Source organism: Cupressus sempervirens, chromosome 4, assembly GCF_028749045.1.
Source record: "Cupressus sempervirens isolate cs-2001-9-10 chromosome 4, ASM2874904v1, whole genome shotgun sequence".
Taxonomy (NCBI): Eukaryota; Viridiplantae; Streptophyta; class Pinopsida; order Cupressales; family Cupressaceae; genus Cupressus; species Cupressus sempervirens.
This window is the reverse complement of record NC_143121.1, coordinates 475,499,299-475,522,695: the sequence shown is the minus strand read 5'-3', so window position 1 is coordinate 475,522,695 and position 23,397 is coordinate 475,499,299. Positions and strand designations below refer to the sequence as shown.

Here is a 23,397-nt window from a genome sequence, read left to right as displayed (position 1 = left end):
CAAGGTTGATTCCTTTTGTACACTTCCATCTTTCACACTTTGATAATTCCAACTTAGCATTTGATCTCTTATCAGCATGTCACTTGCAATTTGACATCATTTCTTGAACTCCTCATCATCCAATACTCGTATTTTCAGCAAGCTGCAGTATCATGGATCAATCTTCTTGATTTTCAAACCAACCCTCCATCTTGTCGTCATGTATGTGTTCAACTCTCATCAATTTCTTAAATGGAAAGTGCAGTTATCGATCACAAGTAAACATGGTTTCAATACAAGTCATGATCATGGAGCCCCATCCGACTTGCTCTTGGGCTTGTGAGCCCCATGGGAGATTGGATTTCAACCCTCTCTTGGGCTCGACCAAGAGGCAAAACTTCCATAAGTTATTGATTCTTCCTTCAAACTTTGTTGTTATCCCACTATTTTGACTTGTAAATCAATACTTCAATGCATGGAGCCCAATAGCAAGTCGGACAACGACCTGTTCTTGGGCTCACTCCAAGGGTCAAAAATTTTTAGTGCCAACATGCTGCTTAGAGGGCAGAATGTTTTATATAAATATAACATTTGAGTATAAGTGACATTTCTTATATACTGAAACTCACAACACAAGACCAAAGAACACTAGAACTTATGCTGGGAAAACCATCGACTTGAGGGTAAAAAACCCAGCCCACAAAATGATGATCCTTTATTGTGTTATGTTATCAAAACTAATACAAGGATTTCTTACTTATGATTGCAGACAATAATATCCAATCAATAAGCCTAATCCACCTTATTCACGGACTGTTCAGTTTGGCAATGCATACCAAAAGCCAAGAGTATCTTACTGATACCACTAAAAATGACCTACAAATATATATAGATCATACACAATCAAGATCTCAGATACACATGATCCTGAATATATGAATTTATTACCAGAGATATATGAATTCTTCACAAAAACAGAAGCCGCCCAAACTGCTCACACACAGATTAAAATAATACTCAGTATGAACCAGTGCTCCTAACATCCACACGCCCCCCTACACTTCTGTTCCTCCTTGCATTCCTCAAAATGAATGAACCAAGCAACACTTTTTTTCATTCCATCCCATGTAACCAAAACTGAAGAGGCTCCCACAGGATGCGAGAAGGTGACAGTTACAAAGAGAAAGAAGAGTCTTCACTTACTTTCCAATAACGTGCATCTGAGAATCGTCAGCAAGACATAAATGAAGCCAAGTCATTAGTTCTTGTTGCCAAGTCATCCAAGAAAAATCAAAGAATGGAAAGAACACAAGCAGCGATTAAACAAACTATCTCAGCAATGAATAATATTAATGAAACAAGAATACTACATATGAAGAACCAATGAATGCTAATCATAAACCAACGGCACTTTCCAAGTATGAACTGACAAGAGATAACGAAGATCATAATGCCCGACTTTCATTTGCACGATGCCAAATCATGTTATTTACCATCCACAAAGCTCGAACACGAAATGGACAGCTGGGACACAAAAACAGCACAGCTCAAACATGAAAAGAGCCATTAACCAAACACTTGAAGCCACGGCTCAACCACAATGATAGGTCATTTAAACTCTTAGCTGAGCAGTGCCTGTCACAGAAAGGCAATGAAGCTTTACAGAATTATACAAAACAGTCTGGAAGTGATAACAGCAGACCCGAGTAAATACACAAGGAAGTCTCTAAAGAGATCGAAGAAGCTCCTGAAGGTTCATGACAGAGAATCAAGAGTTCAAGATGACCATCGACAGCATAGCAGATACACTCAAGGCAAAAAATGATTTGATTGATACAGGTATGAAGGAGCTCTCTGGCAGCTACCCTAAACATTAATAAACAATGTGCTAGTATAATGGATTAACGGAGCATAAAAAGGAAACTTATGGGAGAAGATGAACACAGAAGCAAACTCGTGGGGCATTATTACCAATATGAAATTCCTACAAAGTTCTTTGCCGGGCTGTAAAAAAGAATAAACATGGAAGTAGATGGATGCAAAAGGAAAGTCAATGTTAATTATTTACATTTGAATTCTCTACAAATTGATATAAAAGAATAAGCATGGATCAGCATGGCCATTCCTCATCAATTTGGAGATAAATTGTTGTAGAGAAATGCATAAATGCCAAGCAAAAATATTGAAAAGCCTGATGGAATTCAATTTCAGAGTTTAGAAGAGGGAAAAAACAGGATTGTGATATAGTAATGGGGCTCCAATCCTATGTTTCAAAACGGCTAAAATTATTTTAGAGTTTTAAACAACTAACTAATGAAAGATGCATTTAAACAATTATGACCAGAAAAGATTTAACGGACACCTCCTGGACAAAGCTGGCTAAATAACTATATGGTGATGGAGGATGATTATTAAAAATGGGAATAGAACCACTAGCTTATCTAGTTAAAAGTGACGACAGAAAACAGTGTCCTTTTAATATTGAATATATGTAGTCTGCTCACCCTGGATTTGTGAAATAATGAAGCAGTGGTCAAATCTTCTTTTCAAGAAGAGAGGTCCAAGATGTACAATCCGGTCAATAAATCAAGAGTAGGCTAGTACACACTCAAGAAATGGAAAAAGAATGTGTGAGGAAATGCTTTCTAATATAACAATTTAGGAACAACAGAATATTACCTTGTTACCATCTAAGAGGGATTAAAAGAACTGAAACAGGAGAATAAAACTCTCCTGGAACAAACCCTTGCATAAAGAATGTACTGGAAATCAAAATGCAAAGTTCAATGGATTGTGGAAGGGAACCAAAAGTTCAAAACTATTTCCTTTTTATATTTTAGAAAAGTATCCTTCACATCAAGTCATAAAGAATTCTGAGCACCTCCTTAGAAATTGGAAAGGTTGCTATCAGGTATCATGAGCCCCAAATATCATACAGGTGATAAATATGAATGGTGCACAAGTACAACATATCTTCGCAAGCCAATAGTCCAAATATCATGGCAAATGAGTATAAAATATAATATAAGCCTTGTGTCACATATCTTCAGAACAAAAGGAATAAAATACAAGGATTCTACAGTTTCCCTGAATGCTTATTTTGGTCCTCAGAGGTAGCTGAGGAAGAAACATGGGAGATGGCTGACTTATCAGAAAGTACCTAAAATTCTCAAGAAAATGAATACAACATTTCTTCCTATTATCCAAAAATCAGAAGAGACTATAGATTTTGACACTCACTCCATTATCGTTGTGTCATATAATTTGTACACACATGTCTAAAGTTGTTACAAACAGTAAAACAATTACTTTTGGTGAAGCTCACGTCATATCGTGGATGGAATATTGTCAAATGGTAGAGACCTTGACTGATAATCAAAATTGATATGGCTAAGCTCTATAATGAGTTGAAATGAGACTTATTAGAGAAAGTTCATCCAAAATTCAGCTTCACATCAAATTGGACTCAATGGATTATATCATTATAACTAATATTAGAACACAAAGTGTCATGTTTAAAAGAATAGCATCCCTGCAAACGTGGATGGAATATTGTCAAATGCAAGACCCAACTGCTAATTAAATTTGATATTGCTAACTCTAAGCTATATAATGAGTTGAATTGGGACTTATTAGAGAAAATTCCATGAAGATTCAATTTCACATCAATTTGGTTTCAATTAATTAAAAATAATGTTAGACGAAAGTTCTATGAAGATTCAACTTCACATCAAATCGGATTCAATTAATTAAAAATAATGTTAGACCCCCAAAGTGTCATGTTTTAAGGAACAGGATCCCTGTTGCATTCTTTGTTAAGAGAACTCTCACAAGCAAACTCAGTATCCCAATCGCCAATGATAAAAACAAGCTAAGCCCTTGGCAAGAAGGTGAAATAAATATCTAAAAGAAATTTAGTAATTATCGATATAACACATTTACAGCTGACAAATGATATAGCTCTTACACAAGTACTCGCTATTAGAGAAGCTAGAGGTTTCAAGAAGATGCCAAGGTCTTATTAAACTGCTGCAATTTGCTAGTGAACAACACTCAGTCTCAGGTTTTTGCCTAATTTAAGACCACACATAAAAAATTCTATTACTTCATTGGTTTTGTTCAACGCGAGATTAGCTTTGATCCTTGGTGACTGACTTAAAACTGATTAAAGATAGATGGTTTGGAAAACCTCTCACCACAGCAGGGAATATACTTAAAATATATAGCAATATTGCTCAAGGCATCAATAGGCTTCAATATATATACCCAGGCTGTTTTATCTGAACAAGGAACCAGGAGATCTCAGGGCAATGATTTGATACCCAACCACCACGTGTACCAGCTATAGAGGTGACCATCCCTGGGAACAGCCCCCCTCTGCAGGGGGCATCCATGGCACACCTGCCATCACTGAGATAGCCAATGGACCTATATTTCAAAAAGTATTATTTTTAAAATTGAAGCCATGTAAACTTCCTTTCGATAAATGTTGGTGAGTTTTAAAAATTCAGTGCTATTTCCAGGGAAAGAGGCACAGCAAAAACAGAGAAAACAATTGATTCATTATGATTGATTTTCAACTTCTTCGACTGTATATCCCTCACCTTTGGTCCGCATTTTGTAATTACCTGGCCATTCCTCATCTTTTACACTATCCTCTTCATTCAGTCTGAATTTCTTATAAATAAATAAAAAATGGATCTTTGTTAATTTTTATATATTTTAATTTTTTTATTTATTTAACAATGGTATTATTGCAATATCTTTTAATGTTTTAGATTACAGTAAAAACAGGTTTTGAAGGGACCCCAAAACCCTTTCACATCCTCAAAAAAGGAAAAAACAAGTCATCCATCAGGAAAGAGTCCTTAAACCTACTAGAAGCAGCACCAAAATCAGGTTTTACAAGGACTTGAAGCCACTAACAAAGTCCAAATAAAGTACCCAGGTTTTACAAGGACCTGGAACCTTCAGTACAGTTTAAAAATTAAAAGCCAGAAAACAGGACCAAACACAGGAACCAGAAGTAACAACCAGCAAACAAGACCTGAACAGGAACCCAACCAGAAAAGAAGACCCAGGAAACAATTGCAGTTCCGTAATCATCTTAACTGCCTCTTTACCAATCTTAGCCGTATCCTGGATGGAGTTAGCAGCCGAAGAAGCAGCAACAATCAAAGCTTTCTTCCTCGAACTCTGTCTTGTCCTCTTGCTAGGGCCCTCCAAAGATATGGTTCCTTCATTTGCTCTTTTGCCCAATGTCGCCGCAGCAGCACAGATGCTTGAAGTTACCTGCTCCATTTTTATTCCACTTTTCTTGATAAGCATTCTAAAATTCTGCTCATAATCCTTTAAGTTTTTTTGGGATATCTCCCATTCGCACCTCCATGTGTTGTATAATAGCCCAATCAGCCTCCTAGTTATGTTGCAAGATTTCCACTTTCTTCTTCAGCCCCATTATTTCATTATAAATCCAAGAGTCGACTTGAAGGAAAGAGTCAGCTTTTTGTTTGGCAGAGTGCAGGAAGGATAGCTTGGGTTCCCTCTCCGGGGAGTCACCCGCGTCTTCAACAGTGGTGTGTGGCAAGGGGCCAACTTTATCAACTTGTTCCTCCCCATCCAACAGCTCCTCCTCACCAGACTCCACAGGGACATGTTGACTAGGGACCTCCTTATCTTGTCCCTCAGTCTCCTTTACAGGAGTGGACGCCTTCCCCATGTTTTCCTCCTCACTCAAAATGGCTGGATCATCAATTAAATTATCTTTCTCTTTATCACCTCCCCCGGACACAGTATGAGTACCCTCATTATCAGACTTGCTCTGTTCCGAGTTATCCTCAGTTGTTTCTTCCTCTCTCCCTTCCTCATTTTAATGTTTGCTTATAATTAATTTTTTAAATATTATTTATCCTCAAAGTTTGGGATAAAATTCACCTTGCAAAACCCAACCCTGCATTCCCCCATTCTCGGTGGAAAACTGCCTGAAAAGAAATAAATGGGGTAGGGCACCAAAGAAAAATAGAAATTCCATTGGGTAGCCTTGGAAAAAAGACCGTCTTACTAAGTTAATGGGAGGAGTTAGAATACCCAATCTGATTATTGTGAATAAGACCCTTCAAAGAAAAAGATTGTTTAAGTTGCCAACTCTTAAGATATTATTTGCTGGAAAGCATGGCTGTTCCAGGAATATTCACAGTTGCAGAACGAAACGGAAGGCTTGCAGTTTTGAAATTTATTTTTATTGTCAAGATACTATCTCTTGAAGTTTGAAATGGAATGAAGGACAAAGTGATACTATAAATATTTTGGGAGGAGGCATGGATTCCTCCTTACCCTCTCTCCCAATTGGAAGCATTAAAGGCTATTGAGGTTGAAACCTGGCCACTTCAAGAAACACTTTAAGAATGAGGCGTGAAAAATGAAAACTAACCAATGGTGACTCAAGGAAAAAGACGGAGAAAATGACAGTCTCCTCTTTAAGGAAACTAGAACAACAAGATATAAACTTTTTTCAATGAGGAGTATATATATATATCTCATCTATGATACTCGACGAAAAGCTGTGAATGTCTTAATTTTATTTCACCTGATGCCAATTTTTGTCAAGATAATGAATTGGAAATGGAAAATTAAATATTAAAAAATAATGGAACAAACCTTTCGCAAGTAAAAAATGGAGAATCGGGTAGAGGAACCCTCGAAGTTTCTCCAGCAGCTGCTAAATGGGTGCCCAAAAGAGCTCCAACTGGTGGAATGGAGCCTTCTCCAGCAGCCCAAACTGCCAATCTTTGCAGATGCTGCATTTTCTTGACTGCGCTTGTGTAGGCTAAATCACTTTGATTTGCAATGGATTTCCCACCTTCGCGTAGAGGCCTAGAAGGGCCTGTGTTAAGGGTATCTTCCTTCTTTCGCTCACCCTTACCCATTGTGATCCTTCAGAAAACTATATCCAAGCTTTGAAGCCCCCCAGAAACTTAAGTAATCGATCAACAGCTTTTACCACTTTTTGAGCAGAAACTTCCACGGTAAAAGCAAAACAACAATATAAGTGCAATATATTTGAGACTAGGTTTGGCGGCAATGCATAAGTAGTGACGCAAAGCGTCGAAGTTCTTCAATAGGAAATGAAATGGAAATGATGGGAGATAATTAAAAGAGGATATGGAAGGAGTGTTTAGAAGGGGTAGGAATAATTATTTTAGGTACATGCATATAGAGGGGTAGATGAGAGAATAATATTTGTAGAGCTGGTAGTACTGATGGACAAGGAGTAGTAAGATGACAGTGATTTGTCATGAACCCAGCACCACATATTCTCACGAGGAGACAGGGAACAAGATTTTATTCAACCCACTAGGTGGAACTGGTTTCAATAACTCCTCTCATCTGTTGGGACCAATGTTGAATGCCCTTTATCAGGGTGCGACCAACTTATGAGAGGACAATTAGTCAAGCACACAACTCCATTGCCAATGGACAACACGAATGGTTTAATGGACATTTGGGAGACTATCATGTTGGATTTTCTCCAAAAAAAGGCAGTTAATACAGACAGAGAATTGATATTGGTTAATGCAAAGCAATACAAAGGGATTTTAAGGCATAGACAAACCAGCAAGATCAAACAACCATCCAAGAGACGTCTTGCAATGATTTTACTACGAGTGAAAGGAGTTTCCAACAATATCAAACAATCCAGTACAGAAACAATTGTGATGGAGGGGGAGGGAGTTGAAAGGTTACAAAATCAGGTTATATTAGGCAAGCCCACTGGTTTGTTGTCACAACAAGGTGAAACAGTCCCAATGGTTAAAGCGAGCAACATGAAGGAATCACTAGATGATAGTATAAACTACAGCCCAAACACCAAACCTTTAATGTGATGTCCAGAACTATACATGCAGGAACTCATGGACTTGAAGAAGAGGCTTGAGGCTGTAGAAAAGAGGAATTGGGAAGAAGAGAAAGTATATGGAGCAATAAAATACACAAGTAAGATAGAACGGGAAAACAAAACTCTAGAGGAGCAACTTTCAAGCATGCAAGAGAAAATGGAGGTAGGGTAGCAAGAGTTAGAAACATAAAACATGAACTTGAGCAATGGAGATCAATTGGAAATAAGGGGTCAGTTCTAGCAAATGTAGCAGATATAGCACAAATCAAAGAAATTGAAGCAACCATGGTGGACATAAAAGCTAAAGAATCTCAACTGAAAGCACAAATAGAAGAAGTAAGATCTTGGTCTCAAGTGGTTAATGGATCAGCAATCAAACAAAAGGAGATTATTGAAAACCAAGTTAAAATACAAATAAAAGAAGAGCAAGACAAGCGGGACAAAGTGGCTAATATCATAGTCAAAGGAGAGAAAGATTTCAAAGAAAGTGAGAAAACGGACACCCTGATGAGATATTTTCTTAGAGATTAGCTAAAGTGGACAGGTGGCATTCAACATGCAAATAGGATTGGCAAGTGGATGGATAGAGGGAGAGATAGGCACATATGAGTTACCTAAAAAAATATAGAAGACAAGAACATCATTCTTAGAAATAGAGCATTGCTTAGAGGCACGACGTTTTATTTGGATGAAGACTTAACATTTTCACAGCAAGAAGAACAAAGAAAGGAATGGGAAAAGGTGAAAACAACAAGAAGTCAAGGGAAATGGGCTTGTTTGAAGAACGAGAAAGCTTAAATCAGCAAACGTCTCTCAAAGGACAAATAGCAATTAGGGACCCCACAGGATTGCCTAAGCATTATAAGTTAGAATTATAGAGGCTATCCATGGAGAAGAGGTCTAAGATTGGGGCCCCTCGCAGAAGAAAGAGATATCATTATTCTTGTGGAAATACATGAGTGCAAGGGTCACAAAGTAAAAGTTTTTGAAGGTTATAAAAAAATTCAATTTGGAATAAAGGCAATGACACAAGTAAAGGGCATGGCGGGACTACGGTACTAATTCGTGAGAGGTGGTGTGATATTGTTAAATTTGAGAAAGAGGACCCAAATAAATAGTATATTTGGTTGCAAATATCAGGGAACAAAATTAATTTTAGATTAGTTGCGTGCTACTTTGCTCCACAAAACTCTAAGTTCTACAAGAAGAGAAAACTTGACAAAGAAGATCCCTATGCTTCACTAAAAAATGAAATTTTACTGTTTAGTACCATGAGAGATATAATGTTAGTGGGGGATTTCAATGCTAGGACTGCGAGTAATCAATCCTTACAGCTGATTGACAATGAAAAGGTGACAAATAATCCTCTATGGTTGGAAGAAGGTAGTGATAGGCTCTGGAAGAGAGCCTCTGATGATGACAATAGTGGTGTTTCACACTTTGGGTCTAAATTACTAGGGTTTTGCAGTGTGTTCGATATGGTTATGTTCAACGAGCTCGAAAGATGGCCAAAATTTGGGGGTATCACGTGCAAGACATACAATGGCCAAAGTGTGGTTGACTATGTAATTTTCTCACAAAATCTTATAAATAAAATGCTTGAGTTTAATATTAGTGTTTGTCCCATAGAGATGAACTCTGACCACGTGCCTTTACATTTTCAAATGGACCTCTCCTCAAACAGCTTACACAATAAACATGATACTTGCATGCAAAAAGCAACTAGCAACAAAGGCAAATTCTTTTTAATTCAAGAGAACAAAATCATTTTCAATGCAATGCTTGAACAACAACTTCAAGAATCCAACAATCTTTTAGATAGTGACAGGGTTAATGGGGTAGGGGAACCGATTCATAGCAGCACATTGACTGTTACTATTCAGAAGGCTTTAGAGGCATGAAAGAGGTCAAATAATAAAAAGAAGTCTACTAATACCTTTTGGACAAATCCTTGGTATGATGAAGAGTGTAAGGCAGCAAAGAGAAATATAAAAGGGAAAGAGGCTAACAAAGAGACCAAGAAAGGTTATATCAAACTTATCTGCACCAAAAATGTAGAATACTGATGTAGGAGCATCTTGGGTTGCACTGCTATCCTGCATGTTTTCAATTTTCTTAGTTTTTGTGGACTTGCAATGTCTTACATTGTCAAGTTCTTAGTGGTTGCTCAGTGTTTAGTGGATGTCGAGCTTCCTCGTTGATATCGAGTTCACAGTTACTGTTGAATGTTCTTTGGTTGTCGAGTCATCCTTTGGGTGTTGAGTTGGTGTGGTTGTCGAGTTCGCTTGGATGTCGAGTTCGTGTGGTTGCCGAGTTTGTTTGGATCCCAAGTTTGTGTGGTTGTTGAGTTCATTTGGATGTCAAGTGCCAATATTTCATGGAGTCTTCATTTGTTGAGTTTTCTGTGTGCGGTTTCCTATTGAGGCTGACTTTTACATTTAGTTTTGGGATAGATATCTAATGTGAGCTGACTTGTGGCTTATCTTAGCACTTAATATAAGAGTTTGTTTGGTTGTATTGCAATAGTTGACTTGTGGTCGTGCATATATTTAAGAGGTCTTGGTTAAAGTTTTAAAGATCATCAGAGAGAGAGTAGAAAGAATGTAAAGTTTAATCATAGAAGATTGTAATTGAATTGATATATGGCCCTAACCCAGAAGGCTTTACAGCTAGGCATGTAATTCATCATTGGATGAATATATGAATGAAGGCATTTTCTTCCTGTATCTCCCAAATTGTTTGTATTTGTTGTTGTTTCCACTATGTTGATTTTGTGCAAGTGGTTTGAATAGTTGGGTGTCCCTTTGGTCCTAGTTCTTCTCTTCTCCCAGCATCAAATATGTCATTGCAAGAAGGCAACATTAATATCCCTAGGAAATCATGATCCCAAGAAGTTTTGGAAAGAATTACAGCAAGAGAGAAAGCAAATAAATAACAGCATTATGGATGCACAATGGCTCGAGTATGAAAAGTTGCTATATGAGCGTCCATAAGAGGAGAACAATCATCCTAGGGTGAATACTTCGAAGGAACTCTTTATAGTTGATGATATCATAACAGGGATAAAGAAATTGGCAAGTGGTAAAGTGAGTGACATTGATGGGATGCAAGCTACATTCATAAAATGGGGTGAGGAAATTACTGTGCCCTATGTAAAGGATATTTTCAACTATGTTACTTGGGAAGGTTTCCCATTAGAATGGACCACTAGTGTGGTTATCTCGCTTTTCAAGAGCAGTGATATCAACAACCCATCAAACTATTGCACTATTATGGTTAACTCGCTTCTCAAAAAACTTTTTGGGAGCATGATTGAATGTAGAATCAACAAATGGGCAGAAAGTGAAGGTAAAAGAGCAAGAGGGTAGGCAGGTTTTAGACTCAAACACTCCACCATTGACCATTGCATCACCCTTCAGCACATAAAAGAGAAAGTGTGGGACAGTAAAGGGGAAGAACCTTATTGTTGTTTTGTTGACTTCGAGAAGGCCTTTGACATAGTACATAGAGAAAAGTTATGGAACATAATGAAATAATTAGGCATCCTAGATGAATATAGAACAGTAGTGCATAGATTATATGACAAAGTTAGAGCCAAAATCAGAACTAGTGATGGTATGTCTGAATGTTTTGGGAGCGACATTGGTGTTAAATAGGGATGCCCTTTATCCCCTATCTTATTCAAGCTATACATCAATAAACTAGAAAATTGGTTAGATAACATAGAGGGGGAGCGTGTTTAGGTGATAGGATATGCAGTGAAGCTTCTTTTGTATGCAAATGACTCTATTTTGATAGCAAATATGGCTCAAGGATTAAGAGATCATTTAGGGACCTTAAGAAAAAAATTTCCTACAAGTTAGGATGCGAGTGAATATCTCCAAAACCAAAGTCATAAGTTTCTCTCTAAAGAGAAAAGAAGAAAACTACATTCCTTTTTGAAGGCAACCCATTAGAAATCGTGAAAGAATACAAGTAACTTGGGATTGACTTTCATCATAAACTCAGTTGGGAGATATGTAGAGTAAAAAGGATTCAAGGAGGTTGGAAATCTTCATTTCTTCTTCAGAATAGATGTAGGACAACAAAATTATGGGATTGGAAAACTAAGAAGACTCTCTTCGGTTTGTTGGTCACGTCGGTGGTTCTTTATGGCTGCAAGGTGTGGGGGGTAGCATATCAAATTGTGGATGAAGGAAAATAGAGAGAATTCAAAAACACTTAATCACGAGCAATCTTGAAGTCAAATCCCCTATTCATTATAAAATTCTTTTGTGAAAAGGCGACACTTTTTCGTTAGAGGCTTCAACATTAATGCGGTTAATTAGCTACTTAACAAGGACAAACAACATGCATGATCATTAGTGGACGAAAATTGTGAAAGAAGAAGCTCTTAACCGTAGGATGAAAACATGGATGAAGCAAAATATTAAATGGATGGATAAATGGAACATCAAGGTGCATGAGTGTCTAAATGATAATGCGGGCATAAAAAAAATTGTTCGGGAAAAGTTTCAAAGTGCCATGTGGAATAATAACATTCACCAAAAAAAGGCTTATTGCATTAAAGAATTCAATCCAATAGGGGATCATGGCGAGAGAGTGTAACTTGGGGCTACTATTAAAGGTAAGGCAAGGTTGTTATTGGCTCAGTTGAGGACTGGATTCCATCACCTCATATGCGAGGTAGGTAGATGGAAGAGGCTCAAGGAGGTTTGGGAGGAGAGGATATGTGTGTTTCGTAAGACGGGAGCTATTGAAACAGAATGACATTTTCTCTCCGAGTGCATAGCTTACAACAACATTCAAATATACTGTAATATCATACAAAAGGTAGTCAACATGCATAGTTTGTTTGAGGTTGACATGATCGAGCAAATGATAGACTTCTTGATTAAGACCCATATTAGAAGATTGGAAATGGAAAAAAATATGGAATTTGTTTAGCGCATTCTATCAGTCCCATAGAATGTTGTGGTCTCATGGACATCATTAAAATCACATTCATTCAAATTTAATGAAAGTGAGAGTTGGAAAGAGAATTAAAATAACTATTCAAATCATACATTTATTGAAATGATAACATATGTGGCATAAGAAGTAACAAGTGCCATACAATGGCTTAGTACTTGTCGTTAGTTTTAGTATGAATTTAGTTTTCATTGAATAAATTTATTATAGTATATAGAATATTTAAATTAATAAAAATATTATATGGTATTTTTATAATAATAAAATATATAGTAGTATTTCTTATAAGATTGTATAATATAAGTGTATATAATATTTTTAATTGAATGAAAAAAATAATTTGTAAAATATAATATTAAAAATCTTTAAAATTATCAAAGTATAATGTCTTACAATCAGAGTTGAAATCATATAAATCACATTAATAACTCTTAAAAACTATCATATTTTATAGTCCATGAAATCTAGCCCATATAAGAGTTAAAATGATTCATCCAATCAAATCATACAAAAATATTTTATACAATTTATTAAGGTAAAATTCTTGCATCTAACTATGTCCAATGTAATGATTTTATCAATAAATTTAAAAATGATAAATTTAAACTACTAAAAGGAAAAAAATTAATCACAACGCATGAAATGGAAAAAGTATCACAACTGTACTTAGCCTACGACAAGTTCTAAAAACTAATATTTTGAAAAGAATTTGTATTTAAACGAAAAAGATTTATGAGAATAATAATATAAATTGGCTGAAAATATTTTTTATTGATTTTTGTATTTTATTTTAAATACTTTTTAAAATTCAAATAATTATGCAAGTAAAAATAAATTGAAAATGAATTAAATGAAAAGAATGCATTAATAAATGTTTTGAAATTAAAATAAATGAAACTTTAAAATTATTATAAATTTATTTATACTTTGACAAATGTCTACATTGATTTTTGGTACATTTTTTCTATTTTGGCATAGATTTCTTGCATTTGATTTTACACTTGTCAATTGCACGGAGAAAAAGGGAATCAAATTTATAGTTTTAGTTTCTAACATAATATCACATATATTTGAAAATAAGAGTATGATTTGTAGCCAAAATATCACAAATTTTATTGGAGCTTGAAGCCTTCATACTCTATAATTTCAAGTCTACAATAGATTTGAAGAGACTTTTTTCCCTTTAAAGTTTGTTATTTTGGAGGGTGTACACAAATATTTGAAACAATGTTTTATGTCTTGCAAGTTCTTAAAATTCATTGTAAAGTTCATGGCTAGATCAACATATTAGAAATTAGGATGAAGCACAAATGAAGATAGGGAAGGGACGAAAGATGAAGATAGGGAAGGGACAAAAGAACAAGCAAAATAAGTTTTCCAAATTTTGCGTTATGGAGTTTCCTATTACTTGTTAATAGTAGTATTATTTTGAGAAGTAGTGGGTCAAACTCTGAAAAAAAAAAAAAATATTTTTTCACCTATTTTTATATTAATAATTACTACAATTAAATATAGATTATAAAATATTATTATGTATGTGTATGTGTGTGGCTAAGGTTTAATAAAAGTCTATGTGACCATCATAAAGCATACAATACAAGATTAATAGAGCATAAAAGCAAGAAAAAAAAAATGAAACTTTGAAAATATTATAAATTTATTTATACTTCGACAAATGTCTACACTGTTAATTTTTGGTACACTATTTTCATTTTGACATAGGTTTCTTGCATTTGATTTTGTACTTTTCAATTGATGTGGAAAAGGCTTCAAATTTATAGTTTTAGTTTCTAACATAATATCATGTATATTTGAAAATAAGAGTATGATGTGAAGCAAAATTATCACAAATTTTATTGAAGCTTGAAGCCTTCATACCATATAATTTCAAGTCTACAATAGATTTGAAGAGATTTTTTTGCCTTTAAAGTTTGTTATTTTGGAGAGTCTCCATGGACATTTGAAACAATGTTTTTATTTCTCTACAAGTTCTTAAAATTCATTGTCACGTTCATGGCTAGAACAAACATATTAGAAAGTAGAATGTAGTACAAATGAAGATAGGGAAGGGACAAAAGATGAAGATAGGGAAGGTGCAGAAAAACAAGCAAAATAAGTTTTCAAAATGTTGCATTATGGAGTTTCCTATTACTTATTAGTGGTAGTATTATTTTGAGAAGTAGTGGGTCAAACTCAAGAAAAAAAAAAAAACTATTTTTATATTATTAATTACTATAATTAAATATAGATTATAAAATTATATATATATATATATGAAGCTAAGGTTTAATAAAAGTCTATGTGACCATCATAAAGAATACAATATAAGATTAAAAGAGCATATTTAAAGCAAGAGAAAATAACCAAAACATTAAAAATATTATAAATTTATTTATACTTCAACAAATGTCTACACTATTAATTTTTAGTACAACTTTTCCATTTTGACACTGGTTTCTCACATTTGATTTTGCACTTTTCAATTGATGTAGAAAAAGGGCATCAAATTTATAGTTTTAGTTTCTAACATAATATCACATATATTTGAAAATAATAGTATTGTACACTCGAAAGTGTCACACTCTAAACCATTCTATCCAAACGATTCCATGAGTTTGGAATGTTTGAATGCCGACTTAGAGCTCCCTATCCACGGAGTGCAAGAGAGTGTATTTCAAGTTCAAGGGCTCTCAGATGAGCCTTATAAATACTCTTCTTGCTAGTAAACCATGCAATGGGAGGTTCCAAAGACAAGATGCAAGAATGCAAATGTCCCAAGGAGTTCCTCAAGAATGCAATGCAAATAAAAATTAAGCTAGAATGAGATGCAAAGTGGAGCTATGCTAAAACATGTATGAGAGTGTTACAATACCATTATTAAGCTATGTGAGATTAAGCTACATGTAAAAATGAAAGCTAAGCTAAGCTAGAATGCCATGATGCTATGGATGAGAGAATGTAGACAAGAAATAGAAGTTCTCCACAAAGCTCCAAAGAAACCTATTACAAAACCTGCAACATAACAATATTCAAATGAAGATTGGATCCTTTGAGGGGGAAAGCTCTCTCCCTTTTAAAGTCGTACGGACGGTAGAGATCAAGATGAAGATGGTGGATGGATCAATGGTGGAATTCGAAAAGAGGAGTGATCCATGTGCACACACAAGTCAACCAATAGAATATAAGTTGACTTGTCACATAAGACAAAAGTCTCACAAGCCTTTTCTTTTAATTGTAAAATAGAAAAAGGACTTTATGTGTGCACTTTAAGTGGGTTAGAAGAATGGGGTCTTTTATTTAATTAAAAGGGGACATGTTCTTTTAATCAAATAATGAACTTAGGATAGCATAATCAAACTATAGGTTATAATCAAATAAATTGATTATTAGCAAAATGATTAAATTAATTTAGCCAAAATGTTGAAAAGGGGGCTAATAGTCTAGATGACAATTTTTAGGTGATTACATTTGCTCCTCTTTGACTAATGCGTGATCGATTTGAGAACACATTATGTCAAAGAAAATAGAAAGCCAAGTAGGCGGTGATAGATATAGATATCTAATTTTGAAGAACAAAATGTAGAAAAAGATAGCAAGTCCTGAATGTACAGCTTGATAGTGGTAGTACTGAACACTAGGAAGAGAACAATGTTAGAATTCAAGAAGAATGTTAACACCTAGAAAAGCGGATAGAGTGAGAGCAAGTGAGAAGATCAAACAAATGCTCCTAAGAAATAGATAGTTGTAGCAATTAGTGATAAATTATTTCTGCCCCCTCAGGATAGAAATTGAAATGAGGTAAGGGGATGCAAAAACTCGCTAGATATGAGAAAATTAGAATATAGCAATGTCCAAGATGACAGATAGATGATTAGAGCCCAAGAATGACTATAAGAAACTGATAAAATGCCCCAATTTGACCAAAGTTGACTGTGAAAGATAAATTATAAAAATTAGGTCAAATTGAGTAGAAAGAGGATTTTAGACATGAAAAGGTTGAATTTTAGTAGATATAAAGCATAGAAATGATGAATACATGAAGAAATGAAGATGCCCCAGTGATGATTCAGAGATTAGACCTCAAAAGGTCAACTAACTACTCAGAAGAAAGTAAAATTTTAAAAGACAATTTTGACCATCAAGATTAACTCGAATTTGGATTTCGATCCCGAAAATGAATCCAAGACATCAAAATTATTTAAGAGGTCAAAACTTTATATAATGTGATAATAAGATAGAAAAGAGATGAAGCGAAAGATTAAGAAGGTGAAAAGACATGAACAAGAAGAAAGTAAATAAATATATGAAAGGAGTTAGCCGATATGTCTATGAAAAGATGAAGAGAGAGCTCTCCCCATATGCAAGAATGCAAGACTAAGCTAGAAAATGAACCTAAAATGAAAGCTAATATGCAAAGTGGTTTACCAGCAAGAAGTGCATAACATTTAGACTCTTAATTTCATCATTGAGCATTTATTAGGGACATCATGAGATCATAAAACCATCACTAGTATAACTATGAAGATATGAATATGATCGATATTAGATAGGTATGTGGAAATCCAATCTAAGCATCAGAGACATGCAAGTCAAGATAACTACACGATTAGATTCCCTAAGTTTAATTTAGCAAGATTACACCTGTATCAAGGCATAAGCACCAGGATAAACCCTGAGTGCGGTCTTGCAAAACAGTCAAGGATGATACATTTGTAAGTCAACGTGTTGAATAGGACCAGCATAAATGCTTACAACACTATAGACAAACAAAGTATACCCACAAGAAAAAATCAAGAAAATATGTCCCGTGCCCCCAGTCTTCTAGTCAATGACATCCTTGAAAGACTATTAGGGATGGAACATATAGTAAATAAATCGTCATAGACAACACACAAAATAGATAAAGATCAGCACAGCTCAGTCGTTTAAGTGTTAAAGTGTGTGTGTGCAAGTCACTTGGCCATTTCTTCAAGACTTGATTCTGATAGTGAGAAATATCGCAACATCAGAGACCGTAGGTAAACTATCTGTAAAGTGTTAAAAAAAACACTTGATGTCAAAGTGGGGGAAGTGTTGAGAAACATTGTTTTGTGAGTTGTCAAAGAAACCCTAATGCACAAGAATACCTCAATAGGCTAAGTAGCTATGCCCTCGAGATGAGGACAAGAAACAATTCCAAGCCAGGAAATGTGTAGCGAAGTGGATGATTGAGGCTGATAGACATAGGTGCAAGGGTTTCAAGTAGTGCCTATTTCTAGGTTTTCACCACTTGACGGATTTTTTTAGGACTTTTTTCAATTTTTTTGTATTTTCGAATTTTTGATTTTTTTGGTGATACATCAAAGTGCCTATTGCTAGGTTTTCACTAAGATGATCATTTTTTTAGGGCATTTTTTTATTTTTAGGATTTTTTCAGCATCATATATGATTTTCTGGATTTTTGGAAAGAGTTCAAGCTTTTTGAATGTAGATAGTGCTCCTATAGGAAAGATAAGTCATGATAAGCCAAGACCATAGAAAGGTATGCTCAAAGATGTTGATAGGGTGATGAAAGAGAAATGGTAGTAGGAAGAGTATATGGAGGATAATAGTTCATGTATAGAAAGTTAGTGTAAGCTTTAGAGGATTTCATGAGGGTAGTTGAAATAGTGTACAAGATCAACATTGACACACACCTTGAAAGGTATTGGAATGATGGAGGAATCATGGATGAAGTAGCTTGAGGTTTAGATCTATGAGGTGGTAGAAGAGATTTGGAAAAAAGTGGAGTGGAAGGCTTTGGAATATTTTTAGAAATATTTTTGGAAGAAGATGGAATGGAAGCTTTTGGAAGAAGATGGAATGGAAGCTTTTGGAAGCTTGAATGTCAACTTTGAAGTATTTTCAAAATTCAAGTCTTTTAAAAGAGACTTGGGAATCCATATAGCTTTAGATTTTCCTTTGGATACTTCAAAACACATTTCTTCAATAATGGGTTTAGGAACCCATATTTTCTTTGATTTAGCTTTTTTAATAGTGGACCTTTGCAGTCTCTTTTGTGCATTCTCCTTCTTAGCATTCACATGTCGATTAGATGGGACATAGTGATCTTTCTTTTTCAATGTATTCTTATGTTTATTCTCACTTCCAAAGGACTTGAGATTTGTGGATGAATAAGGATGACATGACTGGTTTAGATGGATAGATGGGTGAAAAGTCATTGAGGATGAGTGTCTTTGTTGATCTTGAGGTATGATGGGAGAGCTAGGAGTGAATGTAGGAGATGGAGGAACATAAGGCCCCAAAATGGATGGAAGGTTTGAATGCTTTAGCTTAGATGGATAAGGACCAAGGATAGATTTAGAAGATGCAAAGGGATAGTGCAAATGGATATCAACATCTTTAGAGTGAGCAACGTGGTCAAAGCAATCAATAGACTCATGAGTAGCTTTGATAGGAGCAACATTTTTAATAGCAGCACTTGAAGCTTGAGCACAATTTTGAAGTGGATGTGGAGAAGTAGAACATGAGGGGATGTTTTGATCTTGACAAGTAGCTTTGGATAGCATATGAAGAGAACTTTTCTCATAATTTTCAGTAAGCTCAAGGGAGATAATGGAAGTGGTATCTTTATCATACTTAGGAGGTGGACAAGATATAGGATATGGAGGGGAAAAATCTTGAAAGAGATGAAAGGGTGCTTGATCTTGATCTTTCTTGACATTTATAGCTTTTTCTTTTTGAGAGTCCTCTTGACATGGAGCCACTTCTAAGGACAAGGGAGAATGAAGAATGAATGGAGTAGTGCTTGGATTAGGCATAGTAGTGCATGAAGGTTGAGGATGTTTAGGATTAGTAGCATGGAAAAGGTTTGCAGCCAAGTGAAGGTTAGCTTGAGTTTCTTTTAGAGGTAACCCTTTAGGGTACGCATATTGCATATGGAAAGCACTAGTTTTTTTGTTTGTTGGAGGCAAGTTGGAAAGATTTGAAGTGTTGGGAGATGCATGAGTGTTGGAAGAAGTGAAAGATGTAATGGAGCCACTACTAGACATAGGTTCATCAATGTAATCTTGCTCAAGACAAGTATCCTCGGGACATGAGTCACTAGAGGTTCCAAGATCAACAATCTCATCATCGATGAGATCTTGGATTTTATGTTTCAGCTCTATACAATTAGAAGTAGCATGGTCATTAGATTGATGATAGGCACAATAGGTATCCAAGAATGGATTTCCATAGGAGCTAGACTTAGGCAACATGATGAGCTTGGTGCCAAGAAGTGTTCTCAAAATGTCATCATAAGAATTCCCCAAGGGAGTAAAATTTCTCTCAAAAGTATGTCTAGAGTCCTTTGGTTGCTTCCCAAGTGAATAGCATGCATCCATGTCTTCATTATTATCTTTGTCAAAGATAGGTCCATCATGAAATTTTGGCATAGGCTCAAAGGAGGTATCACTTGCTTGTTCTCTAAAGAGGTCTTTAGATCTAGAAGATGAAGACATTTGATGTCTTGAAGTAGAGCATGTAGTCCTAGAAGAAGAGGATGACCTCAAAGAAGGTGATTCACATGCATGTAAAGGTCTTAAAGAAGATTCATGTAATGATGCAATATTCTCCTCTAACCTTTTCTCAAGTTTAGACTTCATTTCTATCATGCGCTTAGAGAGATGAAGATAAGAAAGATCATTTGTCTCTTCTAGTTCTTTGTATTGCACATATAGATCTTGAAACTCTTTAGTGACATGGAGGATATCATGATCATCTAGATTTGGTTGAAGTTTGGTAGCACAAGGTTTAGATCCCATAGTTTTAGATGCAAAGCCAAGCATAAAAGATCCTAGAGGATAACTTGATGTTGAAACTATAGGAGGTAGAGTGTTCACTTGCCTAGATAGTAGAGAGAGATTAAAGTGACTTGTCAAACAATATCTCCAAGAAACCTACGACGTGAATGAATCAAGTCAATAGCTAGGCAAGATGCCCAAATAGCCAAATAGATAGAGCAAGCGAGGTGACAAGTGAACAACTCTCTAACCCAAGAGTCTAGTCAAGAAATCAAGGCAACCATTTTAGCAAAAGGATAACTAGCAAGCATGCATAGACCATGAAGACAAAAAGACCTAGAGCACTAAGACCAACGAACCACTTTAAGCATGTTCAAGAACTAGAGACGTAGAAAATAAAAATCAAATGATGAGACTCCCCTTAGCAAGCAACACAAGAAAATGTTTGCACTTGACATTTTGACTTGGTTGACAAAGTTTGGCAATAATTGATAGCATAGCAAATTTGATGTTCAAAAATAATTTATTTCCAAGCAAGATAGTGACACATGAAGTAGTCTTCAAAAAATCTAGCAAGGGACAAAGCAACCTTGCATGATACAAGCATATGTGAGGTCTTAAAAGAAATCCCTAGAATTATCGTCATGTGTATGTTCAAAAGATTTTCACAGGTATACCACATTCGAGAACACATCAAGCAATATCTACCTAAAGGACATGGTTCATTACTCAACAACTTGGCCCATGCTTGATGCTCCTTCACCTCACACCAAGTGGTTTCCCACAAGAGATATTGGCTTTGTCATGGAAATGCCATAAGCATAATCAAGGGAACACATATGGTGAGTGTAAATCTTGGGTTGATTCGAGTAGTCCACTAGGATCGATCCTTGCACCAAGAAGTTGAGCGGCTAAAAAAAGGTAGTTACTAACTTAGGGTGTTTAGATAGGGCTTCTGTTCATAGTGTTCCTCTTGCTCTCAATTACGGGACACCTCACCTTGCGATGAGTAACCGATCTCGCAATCACAAGAGTACCTTAAGCATTCTTGCCTAGTGATCTCCCTATGGTTGAAATCCCATAAGCGATCACACTAGGCGAAGATAAACACTACGTCTACCAAGGTTTTGTTTCCTTGATAGCTTTGAGTTTATAGTGGGTTGGAAGAGCTGGGTAATTTGCTTGTCCCCACTTGGGTTGTTCCTCTCAGGTTGTCTGAGAGCAGGCCCTCTAAAGGATTCTAACTACACAAAGAGTGGATCAACTTTCGGAAGTCAAGATTTCTGATTCACCACAAGGGTGAAGAGCATACTCTCCTATTCCAATTTTTTTTCCCCAAACACGCCAAGAAGATTCAGTTGCCTCTTACTCTTGAAACCAAATGGTAAGTCAAGATTTCTGATTCACCACAAGGGTGAAGAGCATACTCTCTTATCACCAAAAGATCCCAATTGTAAGTTTTAATGTGCCTAAAAATAAACAACTAGTATATGCCGCACATGTAAAAGTAAAGAACAAGCAAAATTGGATTTTTATGCGTTGGACAACCCTGCAAACAATCATTAGTAGCCCTTGTGCATTTGAAGCTTTGACATGCGTTCTTTTTATGCAATGTTTCAAATTTTTTTTCACAAGGATGGCAACCTACAATCACAACTTGTTAGCACCACAAGTTAGTGTGAAATAACATTAAATAATGCAATAAAAAGTGGTTAGTTGCCTCAAATATCCAAGTTATCTTCCAATCAAGTGTATGCAAAGAAAGTGCAAACTAATCACAAATGCTCTCATTTTTACTCTTTGCTTTTGACCTAGTCAACAAGATTGGACTTGTTTGCTATGATTTAGGATCCAAAAACAGAAATGAAAAGAAGAGAGCTCTGCTAAAAATTAGAGAGCTTTTCAAAAATGCAAGAAATTCAAAAAAATCTCTTTATTTGCGCCCTAGAGACCAATTTTGTCAAAACAGGCCAAATTTATCAAATCAAAATTTTGATCCTTAATACGACCTCAAAATTAAAAATACAAAGAAAGAACCCCCATTAGAATTGAAAACCCTTTCTGGAAATGTAAGTTTTTCTGAAAAAGACGCTGATGTGCGACCAAAAATGACTTTTTATGAAAAAAAAAAGAAAATATCATAACTTTCGCAAATCACATCAAAATGCTCTAAAAATTGGACTGAAACATTTTGGATACATACCCAACCTATAAAAAAAATTCAGAATCAAAATCCAAGCGGTTTAAAAGATACGATCAAATCTTTAAACCAACTAGATTTTTGGCCTTCAAACCAATCTACTTGTGGGTTGGCCTTAAAATCAAAGTGATAATCCTACAAAAGCACTTAATTAGATCCAATATGCTGCTGTAAAAAAACCAGAGATGAAAAATAAAAGCAAATAGAGCTAAAAAATTGATTCAAGCCCCACGGTGGGCGCTAAAAATGTACACTCGAAAGTGTCACACTCTAAACCATTCTATCCAAACGATTCCATGAGTTTGGAATGTTTGAATGCCGGCTTAGAGCTCCCTATCCACAGAGTGCAAGAGAGTGTATTTCAAATTCAAGGGCTCTCAGATGAGCCTTATAAATACTCTTCTTGCTAGTAAACCATGCAATGGGAGGTTCCAAAGACAAGATGCAAGAATGCAAATGTCCCAAGGAGTTCCTCAAGAATGCATAGCAAATAAAAATTAAGCTAGAATGAGATGCAAAGTGGAGCTATGCTAAAACATGTATGAGAGTGTTACAATACCATTATTAAGCTATGTGAGATTAAGCTACAT

General features: G+C 35.5%; 1 protein-coding gene across 1 annotated transcript in view; it reads right to left on the bottom strand.

The window, feature by feature from the left end:
- LOC149562023 (RNase P Rpr2/Rpp21 subunit domain protein) overlaps nucleotides 1–7,037 on the bottom strand; it is a 37,500-nt gene extending 30,463 nt beyond the window's left edge. The window contains exon 1 of the mRNA XM_089825561.1: nucleotides 6,637–7,037. Coding sequence (XP_089681687.1) covers nucleotides 6,637–6,905 — 269 coding nt within the window. The 5' untranslated portion in view covers nucleotides 6,906–7,037. The remainder of the gene's footprint in view (nucleotides 1–6,636) is intronic.
- Nucleotides 7,038–23,397: the final 16,360 nt, after the last annotated feature.